Source organism: Microcebus murinus, chromosome 12 (assembly GCF_040939455.1).
Source record: "Microcebus murinus isolate Inina chromosome 12, M.murinus_Inina_mat1.0, whole genome shotgun sequence".
Lineage (NCBI taxonomy): Eukaryota > Metazoa > Chordata > Mammalia > Primates > Cheirogaleidae > Microcebus > Microcebus murinus.
Window position 1 is genome coordinate 23689989 of NC_134115.1, and position 18104 is coordinate 23708092.

Below are 18104 nucleotides of genomic sequence, written 5' to 3' on the forward strand. Positions count from 1 at the left end.
AAAAAAGAATTAATTTTAAAAGAATTTAAAAAATGAAAGTTTGGGGAAAGGGAGATGCCCTGTCATGTAACTCTTTTTAAACACAAAAAGTATAAAGTTGCCAGGAAATTAACTATGAAAAGGAAAAGTATATATTCCGCTTTTCCTATAGGTCATTTATTTTAATTATAATACTGTGCTATCATTTAAATCATATTCATCATAATTTTATGATATTCCAAGACTACAAGGAATAGCATATATGAAAATTTTATGATATTTCAGTAGGTTTTTTCTTACACCTCTTGTATACATATTTTTTTTTTTTTGCCTAGCACAAAATCATTAGGGAGAAAAACACTACAATTATCACCTACATTTATTCAGGACTTTTAATAAATATTATTCTCAGAATTCATCTAACCAAGTATTTATTAAATAATTGCTATGTACCTACTATCTGCAGTAAGTACCAGGTTAAAAAAAATAGCAATAGTAAGCCTCATCATCCTTTTAAAGAAAAGGCTAAAAAATTAAACCTACTTGATGATATTGTCTTCTATCTTTTTTTGTTGTTGTTGTTGTTGCTTTTAAGTACTCTACTATGATGCTTGATGTAGTTGCTACGGAAGGAGTCCTAACAATTTGGAACTAAAATTTTACATATTTTAAAGAAATCATGGGCTATAATATACAGGAGATGGTAAATATAAACACATTACTAAAGGTTTTTTTTTTTTTCATAGGAGAAAAGATTATGGATCATTAATTTTTGACTTTGACAGAGAAGTATAAGTTGTTATAAATGTAAAAGTATAGAAGAATAGAAATAGAATATGTAGCTTTCAACCTCTTGAGGAAAAAAAAAGGATAAAGGAAACTTGATAAAACTTGCTAAAAACAGAAAGACAAAACTATATCCAAGTTTAAATGAATGTACTGTGTTCAGATTTTTCTATTTGGGAACTGTGATTTGAATGTAACACATTTTCATGTATTTTCTAATTTTTTCTTCCTTTTTACAAGATCTGGAACATTATTTATACCAGAAAATGAAGACTAAAGAAATTGATCAACAGGCTACACAAGTCAGTGATTACCTAAAGCAGTCTCAAGAGGTAAAAATATTTTGATAGTTTTTTTTTTTTAAATTCAAGCATGCAATGCTTTTCTTGACCTTAACGACCCTTAACTGACTCCTATTTTTTATCAATCTTCACTTTAATCTTTGTTTGGAAGCTATGCTCAGTTGGATCCCTCTCAATTTTTTTTTAGCCTCCTCAGATTACTCTTTCTTTGTTGTTCTTTATGCAATATACCTTTTCTACCCAATAATTTATCCTGGGAATGGTCAACAGGAGAGAGAAAGATATCAGAAATTTTAGAAACTGTTTTCAAATATATGAAAGTTTTCACGTGGAAGGAAAAATAAGATATTTTCCATACAGTTTGAAAGAGGTAGATCTAGAATCAACACATAGAAGCTATGGGGAGACAGATTTCAGCCCAATCTGAGGAGAAATTTTTAGCAATTGGAGCTTTCCAAGCACGGACTGGTTTATTTCTGGAAGGAGTGAGTCCCTTGCTAGTGTGGTTAGTCAGGCTTAGGCTGAACAAACCTCTTTGCAGACATGACAGAGGGGATGCAAGCACTGCAGGGTAAAGGACCCTCCGTGTTTCTCCAGTGCTGAGATTCTCTGATTGTGCAGTCTGTTTTTCTTACCATCTACAAATATGTGGCTTGTTTTAGTACAGCGGCCCCCAACCTTTTTGGCACCAGGAACCTGTTTCATGAAAGACAATTTTTCCACGGATGGCGAGGGGGATGGTTTTGGGATGACTCAAGTGCATTACATTTATTGTGCAGTCAACCCTCCCTGCTAATGATAATCTGTATTGGCAGCCGCTCCCCAGTGCTAGCATCACCACCTCAGCTCCACTTCAGATTACCGGGCATTAGATTCTCATATGGAGTGTGCAACCCAGGTCCCTCGCATGCGCAGATTACAGTAGGGTTCGTGCTCCTATGAGAATTTAATGCTGCTGCCGCTGATCTGACAGGATGCAGAGCTCAGGCGGTGATGTGAATGGTGGGAAACAGCTATAAATACAGATGAAGCTTCTCTTGCTGGCCAGCTGCTCACCTCCTGCTGTGCGACCCAGTTCCTAACTGGCCACGGACGGGTACTGGTCTGTGGCCCCGGGCTTGGGGACCACAGTTTTATTCCATCCTCCACGTGGAAAGTGTGACTAGTTAGAGTAACCCAAGAAATCTAACTTTGAGTCTTCTTTGAATACATATTAACTGTTTGAACTTGGGAACTGTATAAACACACTTGTATGAATATTTACTAAGAACCTTAGATGTTCTTTTAGGAATGGTATCTGTGAAAGGTTTTGAGAAGAAAAGATAAGATTATTTGAGGGTAATTGGAGGCAGGGACCTGTGCTTAAATTTTGGCTCTGCCACCTCCTATGTTCCAATGTTATATACGTCAATTAACCTATGAGCATCACCAGCCGTGTCTCTAAAACAGGGCTAATGCCAACCTTAAGAGATTACTGTTAGTGAACATAAAAAATAACACCTATGAAATGCCTAGAGTAATGCCTGCATGTATTAGTTCTCAAGAAATACTAGTTGAATTTAAATAGGAAATAGAATAAGGTCAATTCAAGGTAATGTTATTTTAAATAATCATCATCACCTGAAACGATGATCTACTGATGATAGGACATGTGATGATCTATGTTGTCTGTCAATTTGTACTTTCGTTCTTTCTTTTGTGTCATTAACTGATTTCGTATGTTTAGTCCTATTTCTGTAAAAACTTTCGTATATTACATTTTCTTTCCTATGGCCTCATAAAAGTAATTTCATTCTGTTCAAGTCCATTGACACATTGAGTTACTCTGATATTTTGCTGACACTATGCATCTTTCTAGCTTGGGTTTAGTATGTCTATTAAAAGAGAACTATTAAGCTAGAGGAAGGAATAAGAAATGTCCTCCAAGGAGTGTGTTTTGCAAACATGTTACTGGAAAATTGGGGTGGGAGTATGTTGGGTGCACGTTTGATGGCCTTTCTCTCCTGCTCAGGACCTGAGTGAAGACTCTTCTTCGTGGAGTTCCCGGACCACGGACCTCAATAGGAACTCCCTGTGAGTATTTCAAACTGTCTCTCTTGAAGAGTCTTTGGCTTCTGCTTTTTAACCTGATTTGGAACAAATGTTTAATTTGGTCAGGAAAAGAGACAAAAAGTAAACATTTTGTTAGCAAGAATGAAAATAATTTCTCCTCCAAGGTTTTCTATTTCTGACAATAAGGTATCACCTGAGTGATTTTTAAGAATATAATGAAATACATACTTCTATAGCAGAATAAATATTTGTCTTTTCAGTGTCAAAAAAACCACACATGGAATAATGATTATCATATCTTTTTGGATAGATAAGATTGTGAATTTGCATAAACAAGTAGAAATAAATATGTCTTGCCTAAAGAAATGGACTGAACACCTGATTATATTTATTCTTTAGCTTTAAAAAGAATTCTTTTTTCCTTAATTTTTTCCTTTTAGCTTATGAGGCTGATATTTCTTATTTTTGGTTTCTCAGTAATATCCTAATAGTTGGAGCAGTAACTCTGAGAAGCAATGACACAAAGAAGGAAAGGAAGACAGGAGGGAGAGAGAGAGAGATTATAGAGAATTCACAGGGTTATATACTTGAGTATTCTCCTGGAATTTTATTTATTCAGATAAATAAAATTTGAAAACCAACCAAGCAAAGATTCAAAACAATCTTGTTTTGTTTGTAGTGTTTTCTGGACTTTTCTAGTTACATCAACACATTAACTATCCATATAACTGTTGGGGCCAGAATTTAAAACCATCTACTCTATGGAAGGGCCAGTTGGTATTAGGCAGGTAGAAAGTGACTTTTGGTTTGCAGTCAGCTCAGTTAAATGTGGCCTTTCTTGGGAGCTTTCCTGGTCTCCATGTGAGCCTGCCCTCAGACTTAAAGGACACATGACTTTCTTCTCCCAAAGGTTTAGTAGTTTGTGCTCATGCAGAGTAGTGGTTTATTGCAGCATGAAATTAAACAATAATTGTAATTGTACTTTCTTCCCTAAAGACCTTCAATGGTGGAGATATTCTTTGAATGCATTTATTCAGACTTGCCTGTGGCCACTTGTGCACTTGAGCAGGGCAAGTAACAATTTAAAGACAGCTAATTTCAGCCTGTGAACATTTAAGGGCCACGTGGGCTAATGAAACTGATTTGTAGGCTTGTCCAAAGACATTCATAGACTCATTTGTAGGCATCTACTTTGCATAGTTCAGGAACCCGTTAGTTTAATTGATCCAGAACAACACAAATACGTTAAATTTTATATACGTTGTGTGATTACATAGCTAATTAAATAAAATACAACTGCTTTTCAGTTTGCTTAGGGCAAATACAGTAAATGACTTACATGCATATCTGGTGTTCATTTTTCTATGAAAGCAATTGTAGGGTTGTAACTTCTCTATTGATAATGATAGGGATCGGATATAATGGATACCTTACTTTCAAATATATATACAGTGATGCATCCCTTCACAACGGGGATACTTTCCAAGAAATGTGTCATTAGGAGATTTCATCATTGTGTGAAAATCACATAGGGTACTTATACAAACCTAGATAATATAGCCTACTACATACCTAGGCTATATAATATAGCCTATTGCTTTTAGGCTACAAACCAGTACAGCATGTTACTGTACTGAATACTAGGCAATTGTAGTGTAATGATAAGTATTTGTGTATTTAAACATGTCTAAATATAGAAAAAGTACAGTAAAAATATAGTATAAAAGATAAAAGATGGTGCACCTGTGTAGGGCACTTACCATGAATGGAGGTTCCAGGACTGGAAGTTGCTCTGGGTGAGTCAGTGAGTGAGAGGTGAGTGAATGTAAAGTCACTTTCTACCTGCCTAATACCAACTGGCCCTTCCATAGAGTAGATGGTTTTAAATTCTGGCCCCAACAGTTATATGGATAGTTAATATGTTGATGTAACTAGAAAAGTCCAGAAAACACTACAAACAAAACAAGATTGTTTTGAATCTTTGCTTGGTTGGTTTTCAAATTTTATTTATCTGAATAAATTACTGTACACTACTGTAGACTTCATACACTTGGGCTACACTAAATTTATAAAAACATATTTTTCTTTCTTCAATAATAAATTAACCTTAGCTCACTGTAACTTTTTTACTTAGTAAACTTTTTCATTTTAGTTTTTTGACTCTTTTGTAATAACACTTAGCTTGAAACACAAATACATTGTACAGCTATATGAAAATATTTTGTATATTTCTTTCCATCCTTAATATATATTTTTTTTTACTTTTTAAGATTTTTTGTTAAAAACTAAGACATATACACACACATTAGCCTAGGCTTACACAGGGTCAGGATAATCAATATCACTGTCTTCCACCTTCACATCTTGTCCCACTGGAAGGTCTTCAGGGGCAATGACATGCATGCAGCTGTCATCTCCTGTGATAACAATGTCTTCTTCTGGAATATCTCCTGAAGGATCTGCCTGAGGATGTTTTACAGTCAACTTTTTTATTTTTAAGAAGTAGAAGTATACCCTAAAATAATGATTAAAAATATAGTATAGTAAATAAATACATAAACCAAGAACATAATCATTTATTATCATTATCAAGTATTATATACAGTATATAATAGTACGTGCTAGACTTTATGTGCCTGGCAGTGCAGTAGATTTATTCACAGCACAGACACACGAGCAATGCCTTGTGTTGCAATGTCATGATGGCTGTAACGTCACTGGGCATAGGAATTTTTCAGCTGTATTCTTATCTTATGAGACCATAGTCCTATATGGAGTCTTTTGTTGACCGAAATGTCATTATGTGGTGAATGACTGTATATATATATATATATATATATATATGTACATATATACACACACATATATTTATATGTATGTATAATATATACACTGTGTTGTTACCATTTCAAATGCTCTTTCCTTTTTTTGATCATTGAAAGATTTAAGGCAGCATTATCTGAATGGCTTCATTTTCTTCAAACAGGTTGAGAAGTTCAAATGGAATTGACAGTAAGTGTTTATACTTAAGTATTTTATTTTTTCATCTTATTAATGGGGAGGTTCACTGTCCTGAGATTTTTGTAGTTCTTATATTTATGATTTTTGTCTACTATGCAATATAGAAAGTTCAGGAGAAAAGTAGAATGGTGAGTATCTTTCTACAGACAAATCAAGACTTATGTCTGATTTAAAATTTTTGAATGACCTGTTTTTGCTTGTGATTTTCCCATGTTGTCTGTGAATGAGGGTATAATCACTGAGCTCATTTCAACTATTCAACAACTGTGTCACTTTTTAACATATTGCTCATTAAGAGCTATTCATAAAATTGTGTATAGATGCCTTTTCCTGTATGGTTTCGGTAGGACCCTATCCCCAAATGGCTAAATAGGACTAGGTCACATGAGAAAGCTCTGGTAAAACCACTTTTCATAGTTGCTCTCAAACTTTACCACAATCTATGAACTCCTTTCCGCATTCTGTATGTAGAGTAGGCAACTTCATCTTCTACCATCTTGTTCCCGTTTTCTCAAGTTTTCAGTACTTCCTTTGTTGTTGATTTCTTTTCCTCCACCTACTACCAAATTTAAGTCATTTTCTTTTTTTCTTGAGACAGTCTTGTTCTGTTGTCCCAGCTACAGTGCCATGATATGTCATCATAGCTCATTGCAACCTCAGAGTCCCGGGCTCAAGGAATCTTCCTGCCTCAGCCTCCTGAGTAGCCGGGACAACAGGCACACACCATCACACCTGTCTAATTTTTCTATTTTTAGTAGAGACAAGGTCTCACTCTTTCTCAGTCTGGTTTTGAACTCTTGAGCTCAAGCAATCCTCCTGCCTTGCTCCCTGAGTGCTAGGATTACAGGTATGAGCTACCATGCCTGGCCTTAAGTCATTTTCAATACAAAAGAAAACATAGTCTTTTTTTGGATTTTCCTAGCTTTCAAACTGCCACTCCTACTCTTCATCTCTAAATTAATTGAAAAAGTGATAGCATTTGATCTTCAGCCCATGGTGTCTGTCCCTGTCATTCTCTTGAAACTCACTCCAACTGCTAAGTCGCTTGACCTCTTTTTAGTTCTCAGTGAACTGTGGCATTTGATGTTGACAGTTTTTCCTTCTTGGCACTCTCACCTTTCTGTTTCCTTGAGGCTGTGCTTCTCTGGGTGTCCTATGTGGTTGTTGACTTGCTTTTGGTCTTTCTCACAGCCTCTCTTCCTTCACCCAAGTTGGAAATATCAGTCATTTACAATCTTCTTCCTGCCCATTGCTCTTAGCTATGAATCTTGCTTTCTAACTCCATTCTACACGCCCATCTCCAAAGTTATCTGTGTTGCATCCCACTGCTCCAGCTGTAAAACTGCCAACATTTATTTTCCTAAATAAAAGGTGTATACTTTCATTTTCCTTTGAGCTTGTGTTAGCATTCTGGTTGGTTTCTTTACCTTTAAACTTTCCTGTTTTCCTATCAGAATTATCTTTCTGAATGATAAATCATCATTCATGTAACAGTCTTCAATGGCTCCCTATTGCCTAAGGAAAGACTGCAAACTCCTGAGTTTTTTCAATGCTCATGGTAGCCTGATCCTAGTTCAAATTTCCAGGCTCATATTCATGATCCCTTTTGTTCATTATTTCTGCCTTGGAGAATATGATCAACCACTTATTACTCACTCCATGTAGGGCTCTAAAAGGGATCGTCAAACAAAATGTTCCAACACCCTTCTCTTTCATCTCAGGAAATGACAATGCTTTCCTTCCAGTTTCTGAGGCTAAGGTCTTGCAGTCATACTTGTGCTCCTATTTTTCACACCCCTATATCCCGCCCATTAGTAAATCCTTCAAACTGTATCAAGAATCTGATCACTTTGATACTTCCACAAACACCATATTTTAAGTTACCATCATCTATTCCTTGGATTATGGCATGGTCTCCACACTATTGCTCTCCAGTAGTCTGGTTCCAGACAGCAGCTGGAATAATCCTTTTAAACTGAAAGTCAAACCAAGCCATTCTGCTCAAATTGCATTCCATCTCACTTTGTAAAAGCCAAGGCCAAGGCCCTGCAGGGTGGGCTCACCCTGTAATCCTAGCACTCTGGGAGGCCAAGGCAGGAGGATCACTTGAGACCACGAGTTCGAGACCAGCCTGAGCAAGAGCGAGACTCCATCTCTACTAAATAAAAAAAAAAAATTAGCCAGGCGTGGTGGTGTGCACCTGTTGTCCAGCTACTGGGGTGGCTAAGGCAGGAGGATTATTTGACCCCAGGAGTTTGAGGTTGCTGTGAGCTAGGCTGACACCACAGCACTCTAGCCCAGGTGACAGAGCGAGACTCTTTCTCAAAAAATAAAGCAAAGTCCAAATACAGTTTACAGGTTCTGTTCTGCTTCCCTGCACCCCTCCAACCTCATTCAGTGCACTACACTCTGGCCACACTCTTCTCCTTAAATGAGGCAAGCATGGGCCTGACTCAGGGTGTTTGTACTTACTGTTACCTCTGCTTGGAATACTCTTATTTATCTATATACCTCCCCCTCTCTCTTCCTTTAGGCTGTAATCAAATTTCATCTTACCAGAGAGGCTTTGCCTAACCACCCTATACAAAATAGCAACTTCCCCATTTTCCACACTTTCCAATCCTAACCCTCTTACCTTGATGTATATAAGACACACATACTATACTATATATACTATACATTTACTTGTTCATTTATTTTCTATTTACCTTTACTAGAATATAGCCAGAGATCTTAACTGTTTTGATTATTGCTTTCTCTTGAGCATAGCCCAGTGCCTGGCATACAGTAGGTGCTTAATAAATGTGTTGAATAAATATGAATGAGGTCTCACAGCTCCTTAAGTGGTGAAGCCAAGATTGAAATTTAGCTTTGTCACACTCAGATGACCACACTGGAATTATTTCACACTGTTTGTTTATGAAGCTCTGACCTTCCAGATGGAATAAGTGTGTTCCATAATCCTTATATACCTCTATTACATTGCTATATGTACATTGGTAGATATTCTAATATATCCCATTGCTATTACTTAGCAAACTGTATTGTGATTATGATTACATGTCTTTTGTAGTATATTTGCTTTCTTTGTAGCATGGACACCATATCTTATTGACATCTCTTGGGCCTAGTATGATCAATAGTAGGAGCTAAATATTTTTTCCTTTTATTGAATGAATTCAGAAAGGAGGAGTCTTTTATGCTGATCTTACTTTTTGCTAGTCCTCCCCAAAGGCAATGATTCTTGTTCCTTTCCTGATCCAGCAACAAGAAGCTGGAGAGGTCTGTGCCACCGGGCTCATTATGTTGCTTACTCTACCAGGCATCAAACAGTTGCCACCATGAGACAAAAAGTTCTCCACTTTAATTTTGATTTTATGAAATGGCAAAACTGTTGCAAAGGATTTCTCTGGAGCTTTGTCATTTACGACTGGAGCAGATAGAAGAGAATGAGTTAAACTTGGAGGGGGTGTTCCCAACACACAGTCTTTGTGTAACCAAACAAATCCCTTGGCGCTATATTATCCAACCCCTCCTTTGTTTCTGGGAGATAGCTCTTAATGTGTTTTCATCATTTTGTTGTTATTTTAGGTCAGTAAAGTAGTCTCCTAATAACTTGGTATTAATAATGTCTTCCTATGGGTCCTGCATCTTGGTAGGGAGCTCAGAGAATCGTGCTTCTGGGATGTCGTGAAGTATGATGGGCAGCTGCGTGCCTTCTGCAACCCAGAGGTGTAATTGGTTCAGAGGAAATACATCTTTGAGGCTAATATTACCTGTCTTTCTTCAATTCCCTATATAAATATGTTTGCAGATATTACATTGATGATTGGAAGCTGTCAGGATACCATGAGCAATAATGTGGTTAAAGGATATTAGGCAAGCTTTTTCAAATACTGAGAAGCCATTCTGATTAACCCGTTCAATAAAAACTTTGAAGGCAGTATATTCATAAGCATGTATTTATCTCCAGCCAAGTAATTAAAATGCCAATCTTCTCTATAATTTCAGAGATCTCAGCCTCCTTAAAAAGCCCTCAAGAGCCCCACCATCATTATTCAGGTAGGATGCGAGTGCACATAGACGTGTCAACTGAGCTAAATGTCTGTGAGTCTGCATTTGTAAACAGAAACATTGATGAACTCTGTATTATTTGTGTGGTTCCCAACTTGAAAACTTGTTCCCTCTAATGGGAAAAACCTTCAGATTTCTCACTTTGCCATTGACTTGGGAAAACAAGTTTTCAGGATTTAAGAAAATTTAGATTTTTTTTTGAAAAATGTTTGTATTGGCAAGTTCCAGGATGTGAAGGTGAAAGATGACCCCGGGATCTAAATATTCCTTCCAAGCTCAAAGCCAGCCCCAAACCAGATATTTCAGTGTTTTGTATTGGGGAAAAAAACAGACCTGAAAGTTGCTGTTCGAGGCATGGTTTCGCACGTTCACTGGGCCCTCGGTGAACATGACCACTGAATGCATGCCAATCCCACGGAGTAAGTTCAACAAAGATGTTATTAAACAAAGATGTTAAGCGTCTTGACTCTCTCAAGCAACAGCACTTCACAGTGCTTCAGTTGTCTGTCTTTCAAAGTGGGAATAATTGTACTTGCCCTTCCTGAGAAACAGTCTGCCAAAGGGCTAGTTGAGAATTAAGAGGAAAACACTTTGAAATGCAAAGCAATATAAAACCAGCTGGACTTGTGCCATTAGGTGGTTCCTTGGGGGGTCATTGCTCTTAGTGTTGGATGACATAACACACGGGTGAAGCTTTTACACAATCTGAAGCTTGGTACATGCGTAAGAGCTTATTGGTGCTACTATAATCACTGTTATAATTATATCAAGGTCATTTGTTCAGGGGCCAGTAATAGACTGCCTTACCCTGAATTCCCCTCTGGGGTGAAGTGTTTCAGAGGATTTCAGCTTCCTCCAGCCTCTTGTAACTGGGCTTTTCAGCTCAGCATTTATCTATTATGTTGACTCTGATTGCCAACTTAAGATTAAGTCTCTGGTGAGGAATACAGAAACTCATAGTGACTCTGATCTGTTAGGGTATGGCTCATAACAGGAAAATGCACTTACTTCACTTGCTTCTAATTAAAATTGGTCTTCAGTGCTCTCTGGGAAAAGAAGGTGAACTGCACAAAATGAACAGTAGGTGTCTCCACAGTCCACTGTGCGCTGGATTTGCTTTGGAAAAGGAAAGCCAGAGAAGGAAGAACACAGATTAAAATGCTATTTAAAAGAAAGTCCAACCTATGTATGGATTAGTATGTGATTTGGCATTCAGGAGAGTGGAGGTGATAGCTGTACCTCAGACCATGTGATATAATCTCATGTAAAATGTTTCTAAGACTGGGATATGCTTCTTAAGGCATGGTTTGTTTTTAAAACCATATTATAGATAATATTTTTGATAATGGCAAACATACGGGGGTCTTTGAAATTAAATATTTTAGCATTATCTGAATACACTGATGTGGAGAGTCTTTCTGTAAATCCAAGCCACTGGTGCATACTTAAAATAGGAAATCTCTTTTTGTTTGCAGCCATTGAAAGGAATAATTTAATGAGGCTCTCTCAGACCATACCATTTACGCCAATCCAACTGTTTGGTGAGTAGCACTTCTACCTTCCTGAGGCTATGCTAGGGCAGAGGCATAACCATCTGAGTAAATCAAAGGAGAAACCACCGTTGCCTCATTTTAGCTGAAAGTTTTGTTTTGCTGATGGTTATAGTTCAGTGAGATTCATTTCCTAAGATGAACACTCTGGTTAACTGCCATGGCCAGCATTGTAGGGTCAAAATCGAATACTGTGGGGATGGGACCGATGATGAGCAGCAGTTGGGAAGAAAGCAATAATGTTGCACCTGGCATCCGCTGACTCAAGGCTGGAAGTAAGTAGGAAAGAAAAGAACAAACCAGCCATGCATAATAAGCACAGAAGAAAGCGATAAATGTCAATACGGTGAAAGCCAACAGGCATGTGAAAAGAAATGCTTTGTGTATTGTTTTTTGTTTGTTTGTTTTGTTTCGTGTACACTAATTGCTCTTACCTCGGACCGCAAATGCCATTTTTAAAGGCTGGGGCAGTAAAGAAAAACAAGTCACATTAGCCAGGGCTACCAAAGTTTCTCTGTCTGGCAAGAGAAGGGGTGAGACAACTGACAATATAATAAATGTCCCCACACTGTCCTTGATCTTGGTTCTCCTCACACTGTTCACACACGGGGCAGACCAGGTCGGCTTCTGAGGGCTAATGCAGATGCCTTTTCCTTCTGCTTGGCTTCATGGCTGGTTTTGCAAATCAATAGTTCTGCTCTGAAGCCTCTAGGGGTTTAGAATGCCAAAGAGATCTAAAGTGGCATTTATTTATCTGGGCACCAAGAATAAATATTTGAAAATATATTACTAAGCATTACCTAGATGTGTTTATTGGTAAGGAATTAGGTGCAAGAGTGAGGGAATAGAGTTCTTTCTTGGTAAACCGGTACAGTGTTCACCAAAAAAACTCATTTGAAGCAAAGGTGTAAAGAGGAAAACACAGCCTCAACAGAAGCTGTGTATAGATTTTGTTACCTCTGTTAATAAGTATTTAACACATTGACTGCCACACTAGAAAAAAAAATCTTTTCCTTTAGGGCCATGCTATTTTATTACAAAAATAGAATAAAAACTTCAAAAACAAAATGATCCTTTCTAATTTAATGAAAAATATGTTATTTTTTTTTTATTGTTTTCTGTGTGCATGAGTTATATGCAACTTGAAAAGTAGTTCACACGGCTCCCAAGGTGAAGAGACATGTGAGTTACATATGCTCCACGAGGCCCTGGGCTCAAAACAAGCGTGAGTTAAATACAACTCACGTGGCACTTAATGTGTTAACCCTGTATTGGTAAAGTTTAGGCTCAATAAGAATTGCTCCCTGTTCAACAGCCTAAAAGTAGGTACTCTATAACAATTAAGTAGTATTTTGTATCTGAAATTCTCAAGTGGGATTGTATTTGTATCCGAAGTTCTAGTTCATTTTAACCATGTTAAGCTATTTAATCTTTACAACAACCCAATGAAATGGACATTATTTTCATTCCCATTTTACTGATGAAGAAATTGAGGCTTTATGTAATTTGTCCCAAGGTTCAAAGGAGAGAGGGAAAGGCTCTGGAGTGTGATCTTGGTACTGTCTGACTCAGCGAGGTTAAACCATGCATTCTCAGTGGTGTAATATCACCCAAAGGGAGCAAAAAAAAAAAAAAAAAAAAGCCAGAAAACCCTTGTATTCTTTTTTAGGTTTAAAGCATAGCACTACATATAGTACCTATGCAGATAGACAGTAATTTTTAATACAGCATAAAGATTTCTAATCCAAAAATTCAATACCCCAAATTCTCCCAAATCTGAAACTTTCTGAGTGCTGACATGATGCCACAAGTGGAAAATTCCATGCCTGCCCTCATGTGATAGGCCATAGTCAATACATAGTCAAAAGCTTGATTCAGCCGGGCGCGGTGGCTCATGCCTGTAATCCTAGCTCTCTGGGAGGCCGAGGCGGGCGGATTGCTCAAGGTCAGGAGTTCAAAACCAGCCTGAGCAAGAGTGAGACCCCGTCTCTACTATAAATAGAAAGAAACTAATTGGCCAACTGATATATATATATATATATAAAAAAAAAATTAGCCGGGCATGGTGGCGCATGCCTGTAGTCCCAGCTACTCGGGAGGCTGAGGCAGAAGGATCGCTCGAGCCCAGGAGTTTGAGGTTGCTGTGAGCTAGGCTGACGCCACGGCACTCACTCTAGCCTGAGCAACAAAGTGAGACTCTGTCTCAAAAAAAAAAAAAAAAAAAAAGCTTGATTCATACATGAAATTGTTATAGATATTATATAAAATTACCTTTAGGCTATGTGTAGAAGGTGTATAGGAACCATAAATGAATTTTGTGTTCAGAATTGGGTCGCATCCCCAGGATATCTCATTATGTGTTGCAAATATTCCAAAAATGTGAAAAAATCTGAAATTTGAAGCACTTCTGCCCTCAGACATTTTGGATAAAGGGTACTCAACCTGTATTAATATGTTACGGGACGAGCAATTAGAAAAATGTCTAATGAGACTCCTTAGGGTGATGATAATAAACAAGGACACGAGGTTCAACGGTCTCTTTTAGGAGTGTTTGTCTTTAACAAAAGAAGCATATTCTTACCACCTCGATTTTGTTTCTGTCCAGTTATTGTCTCTAGTAAAAACAACTTAATTCTTGTGTATCTTCTGGCACTTTGTCCCTTTTCTACCTTCCTAGATTTACTAGACAATGAATAACGTGGAAACATGGTCAGATCCTTGTCCATATTCTGCTCTAGTCCCCGATGGTTCCATTCTCTTGTGATTATGTGGGCAACTGATTCTGCACTGATACTGGGGACACTGTCCGTGTTGCTGACACCATGATCCCATTGAACCCCTCACCTTCCTCTTTGTAGCAGGAGAAGAAATAACTATCTACAGGCTGGAGGAGAGTTCCCCTTTGAACCTTGATAAAAGCATGTCCTCTTGGTCCCAGCATGGGAGAGCTGCAATGATCCAGGTGCTGTCCCGAGAGGAGATGGACGGTGGCCTCCGCAAAGCCATGAGAGTCATCAGCACGTGGTCTGAGGATGACGTTCTCAAGCCAGGACAGGTTTTCATTGTGAAGTCCTTTCTGCCTGAGGTTGTGCAGATGTGGCGTAAAATCTTCCAGGAGAGTACTGTGCTTCATCTTTGCCTCAGGGTAAGTCTGGTACTCAGAGATCCATAGTCCAGATGGACAGGTCACAGAAAGGAGGTCTGGCTACATCATATCTAAGGCCATATCTCCAACCCAAAGGGGAGCCCATTATTTTTTAGAGGTAGTAGATTTTGTTATTTTCACTTTGTAGGGCTTTTGTTTTGGGGGTGGAGAGTTGTGGGAGCTGAATAAGGCTAAAAAAAAATCACATTTGGGCAGACTCTAGTAATTCTGTGATCATAGGTGTGTGATATATTTTTTTAAATTATTTTTTTTAATAATTTCTTTTTCTTTTCTTTTTTTCCCATTGGATGCCAAGTTCTAAGGTGTGTGATATTAAACCAACATTTTTATCAATGTTCCCTATTTTGTAGGAGATTCAACAACAAAGAGCTGCTCAAAAACTGATCTATACCTTCAACCAAGTAAAGCCACAAACTATTCCCTACATGCCAAGGTAAGGAGATCTTGGCACCCTGGTCCTTCATTTTAGCAGGGATTTTAGCATCAATCTCATTAGACATGAGAAATCAGACCCATGGGGAAGTTTCCTATCACCTTATTTTTGGGTTCTTCCTTCCATAATTTTGGAGACTGGTAGAAGGGGAATTAGATGGTCTAGCTAATTAGCCAATACCTTGGCTTAAATCATTGAACTTATGTGAGTAGAAAAAAGAAGTGCAGGCAGAGCCCATAACTCACATTTAGATTATGTGAAACAGATAGATTCTGGGTATAGCTAATGTCCAGGAGCATTATGGCAGGAAAACATTTCTATTTTAAGCATGGTTTCTTCCCCTAGTATCTTATAGAAATTAGGAAGTTTGTAAGAATGAACTCTTCTTACTTTCACTTGAGTGTCTCTGTACACTTGGATTCATTTATTGAGACAAATCATAATTTGGTGCTGAGGCCTTACAGTAAAGCTTTATTGTTTCATTTATAAGGAACCTTATAAAGCACAATAAGAAAAGTTGGGTCCGGTACTCATAAAAGAGTTGGAAAGTTTCCTCAAAGGGAAGTGAGGTGGGTAAATGTGGGGAAAAACTCTTAATCTTTGCATCCCATCGTTCCATAAAAAGGGAAAGGGCATGTGCATTGAGGCTGCATCAGACTAGCATTAGGTAATCTTTCCTGCTACTGACTGTGCAGTGAGATAAATCCTGCTTTTGCTGTCTCGTGGGGGTTCAATGGCCTCTTTTTTCCTGGCAGGTTCCTGGAAGTTTTCTTAATCTACTGCCATTCAGCCAACCAATGGTTGACCATTGAGAAGTATATGACAGGGGAGTTCCGGAAGTACAACAACAACAATGGTGATGAAATCACCCCCAGCACCACCCTGGAGGAGCTGATGTTGGCTTTCTCTCACTGGACCTATGAGTATACTCGGGGAGAGCTTCTGGTTTTAGATTTGCAAGGTGATTGATGATGTAGGACTTATAACAAGCTCGAGGCAAAGTGTAAAGAGACCTTGTAAGGACCAGGATGGGTAACGTGTAGAGTTGCTCTATCTAGCTTTGAAGGGACATGGAGACATTTATTTCTGAGTCACTGTACAGTAATGACCATGGTACCTACTTTGCTGTCTCCCACTTAGATAGAGTTAAAACTGTAAGCAGATGATTAGCTGCTTAAAATTTAAAGACATCTGAAATTTTGAACTAAATGGGAGAGTGATTTTTGTACTAATTTTTTTTCAGTTTTATGCCTTTACCTTAGTGGTAGGTTCACAGTAAAGCTTAGGTATATATTTAGTATATATAGGGAAATTTAAATTCTGGGTATTTTTCATGATTTTAAGACCATTGCTTTAGCAATTTATAATTTAGCTTGCTCTCTTTTCTGTGTCCCTTGATATAACGGTTTGTGAAAAGTACGGACTCAGTCTGAGAGAGGCAGCACAGTGCACTCTTATTTAAGGGAAACTTTTGATCAGCACATCTCTCTACTATCAACACCTCACAGTGACTTATAATCCTACAGCACAAACAGAGTATCTCCAGCAGGCTTTCTGTGCTGGAATAGAACGAAATATGTATTAAGGCCAAAGTTTAGTCCTTGGGCTCACTGACTGGGGCTTAGGTTTTACATCAGGGATTTAGCCAGGAACTTTCATAGAAGTTATCTCATTTAATCCCAGAAGCAGCACCTTGAGGTAGATATTATGGGGAATTTGGGCCCAGAAAGTTTAAATAACTGGCCCAATATTGCACAGCTGCTTAAGGGGGGAGACAGGATATAGACCTAAGCTGGTTTGACTATCCACATTCTTTTCTTTTCACTGTACTATCTTTTATTTCCTTAAGGGTTTCATACCTAGAGGTTATAACCATCTTATGGTTCATTTAAACAACTTGGGCCTTTTTCTTTTCCTCTCTGACTTCCCTAGCTCTTCAGTTCTGGGAGTCTATGCTGAAAGCAAGGCTTGGAGGTTGGGGAAAGTGCAGATAAACAGACAGTCCTGAGGCATCGTAAGCAAAGTCCAGTAAGACTGCAATGTCACATTGATTGAAATTTAAGTCACATGCTCAAGGACGCATAGGCAAGTTTTAAACTATATATGAATACTTCTGTCTTTTGAGATTTTGGCTGTTCACAGGGTTGAATTATATTTCTAACCCTCAAACACAGTATTTTAGGAAGCAATATAAACAAAGTTAAAATGACCAAGATGATTCAGCTTTTAAACCAGCAAGTACTTGATCCATATAAACCCAGAACACTGATGCCCAAGGCATCTGTTTTTGTAGCTCAACTTGGGGAAAGATTGTTTTCATCTGTACTTGACTGTTTGTGCTTTGAGCTTTGGGTGGAGTTGTTTAAAAAAGAAAAACAGAAACAAAAAAACAACCAAAGAAAAACTTTAAGGAATTAATGATGACTCTTCAGTGTGTTTTGTATTCCACTTAAATAGGTTTTTGTTTAATGATGTTTATGTTTGGGGATTTTTATGTCTCTTAGTAATCCAAAGTGACATTAAACAGAACAAATGCTGTGTTGATAGTCTTGGGGGGAAAGGGGAATTAACTTTATTCTTTTACTGGGCAATTATGTGAATTGCAGAAATAGGCCACTCCAAATAAACTATGTCAAAACATTGACCTTCAAAGAAGGGAAGAGTGGACATCATAGAATGGGCGAAATGAAATTTGAGGTACTTATCTGAGAGTATTGACCAATTGGATAGGCCTGAATTTG

General features: G+C 37.9%; 1 protein-coding gene across 1 annotated transcript in view; it reads left to right on the top strand.

The window, feature by feature from the left end:
• The window catches only part of TRPM6 (transient receptor potential cation channel subfamily M member 6), a 162915-nt gene that overhangs the window by 130196 nt on the left and 14615 nt on the right, over positions 1 to 18104 (top strand). The window contains exons 29-36 of the mRNA XM_012759807.3: positions 1006 to 1097; positions 3079 to 3140; positions 6106 to 6131; positions 10152 to 10202; positions 11690 to 11755; positions 14623 to 14909; positions 15281 to 15363; positions 16119 to 16324. Coding sequence (XP_012615261.2) covers positions 1006 to 1097; positions 3079 to 3140; positions 6106 to 6131; positions 10152 to 10202; positions 11690 to 11755; positions 14623 to 14909; positions 15281 to 15363; positions 16119 to 16324 — 873 coding nt within the window. The remainder of the gene's footprint in view (positions 1 to 1005; positions 1098 to 3078; positions 3141 to 6105; positions 6132 to 10151; positions 10203 to 11689; positions 11756 to 14622; positions 14910 to 15280; positions 15364 to 16118; positions 16325 to 18104) is intronic.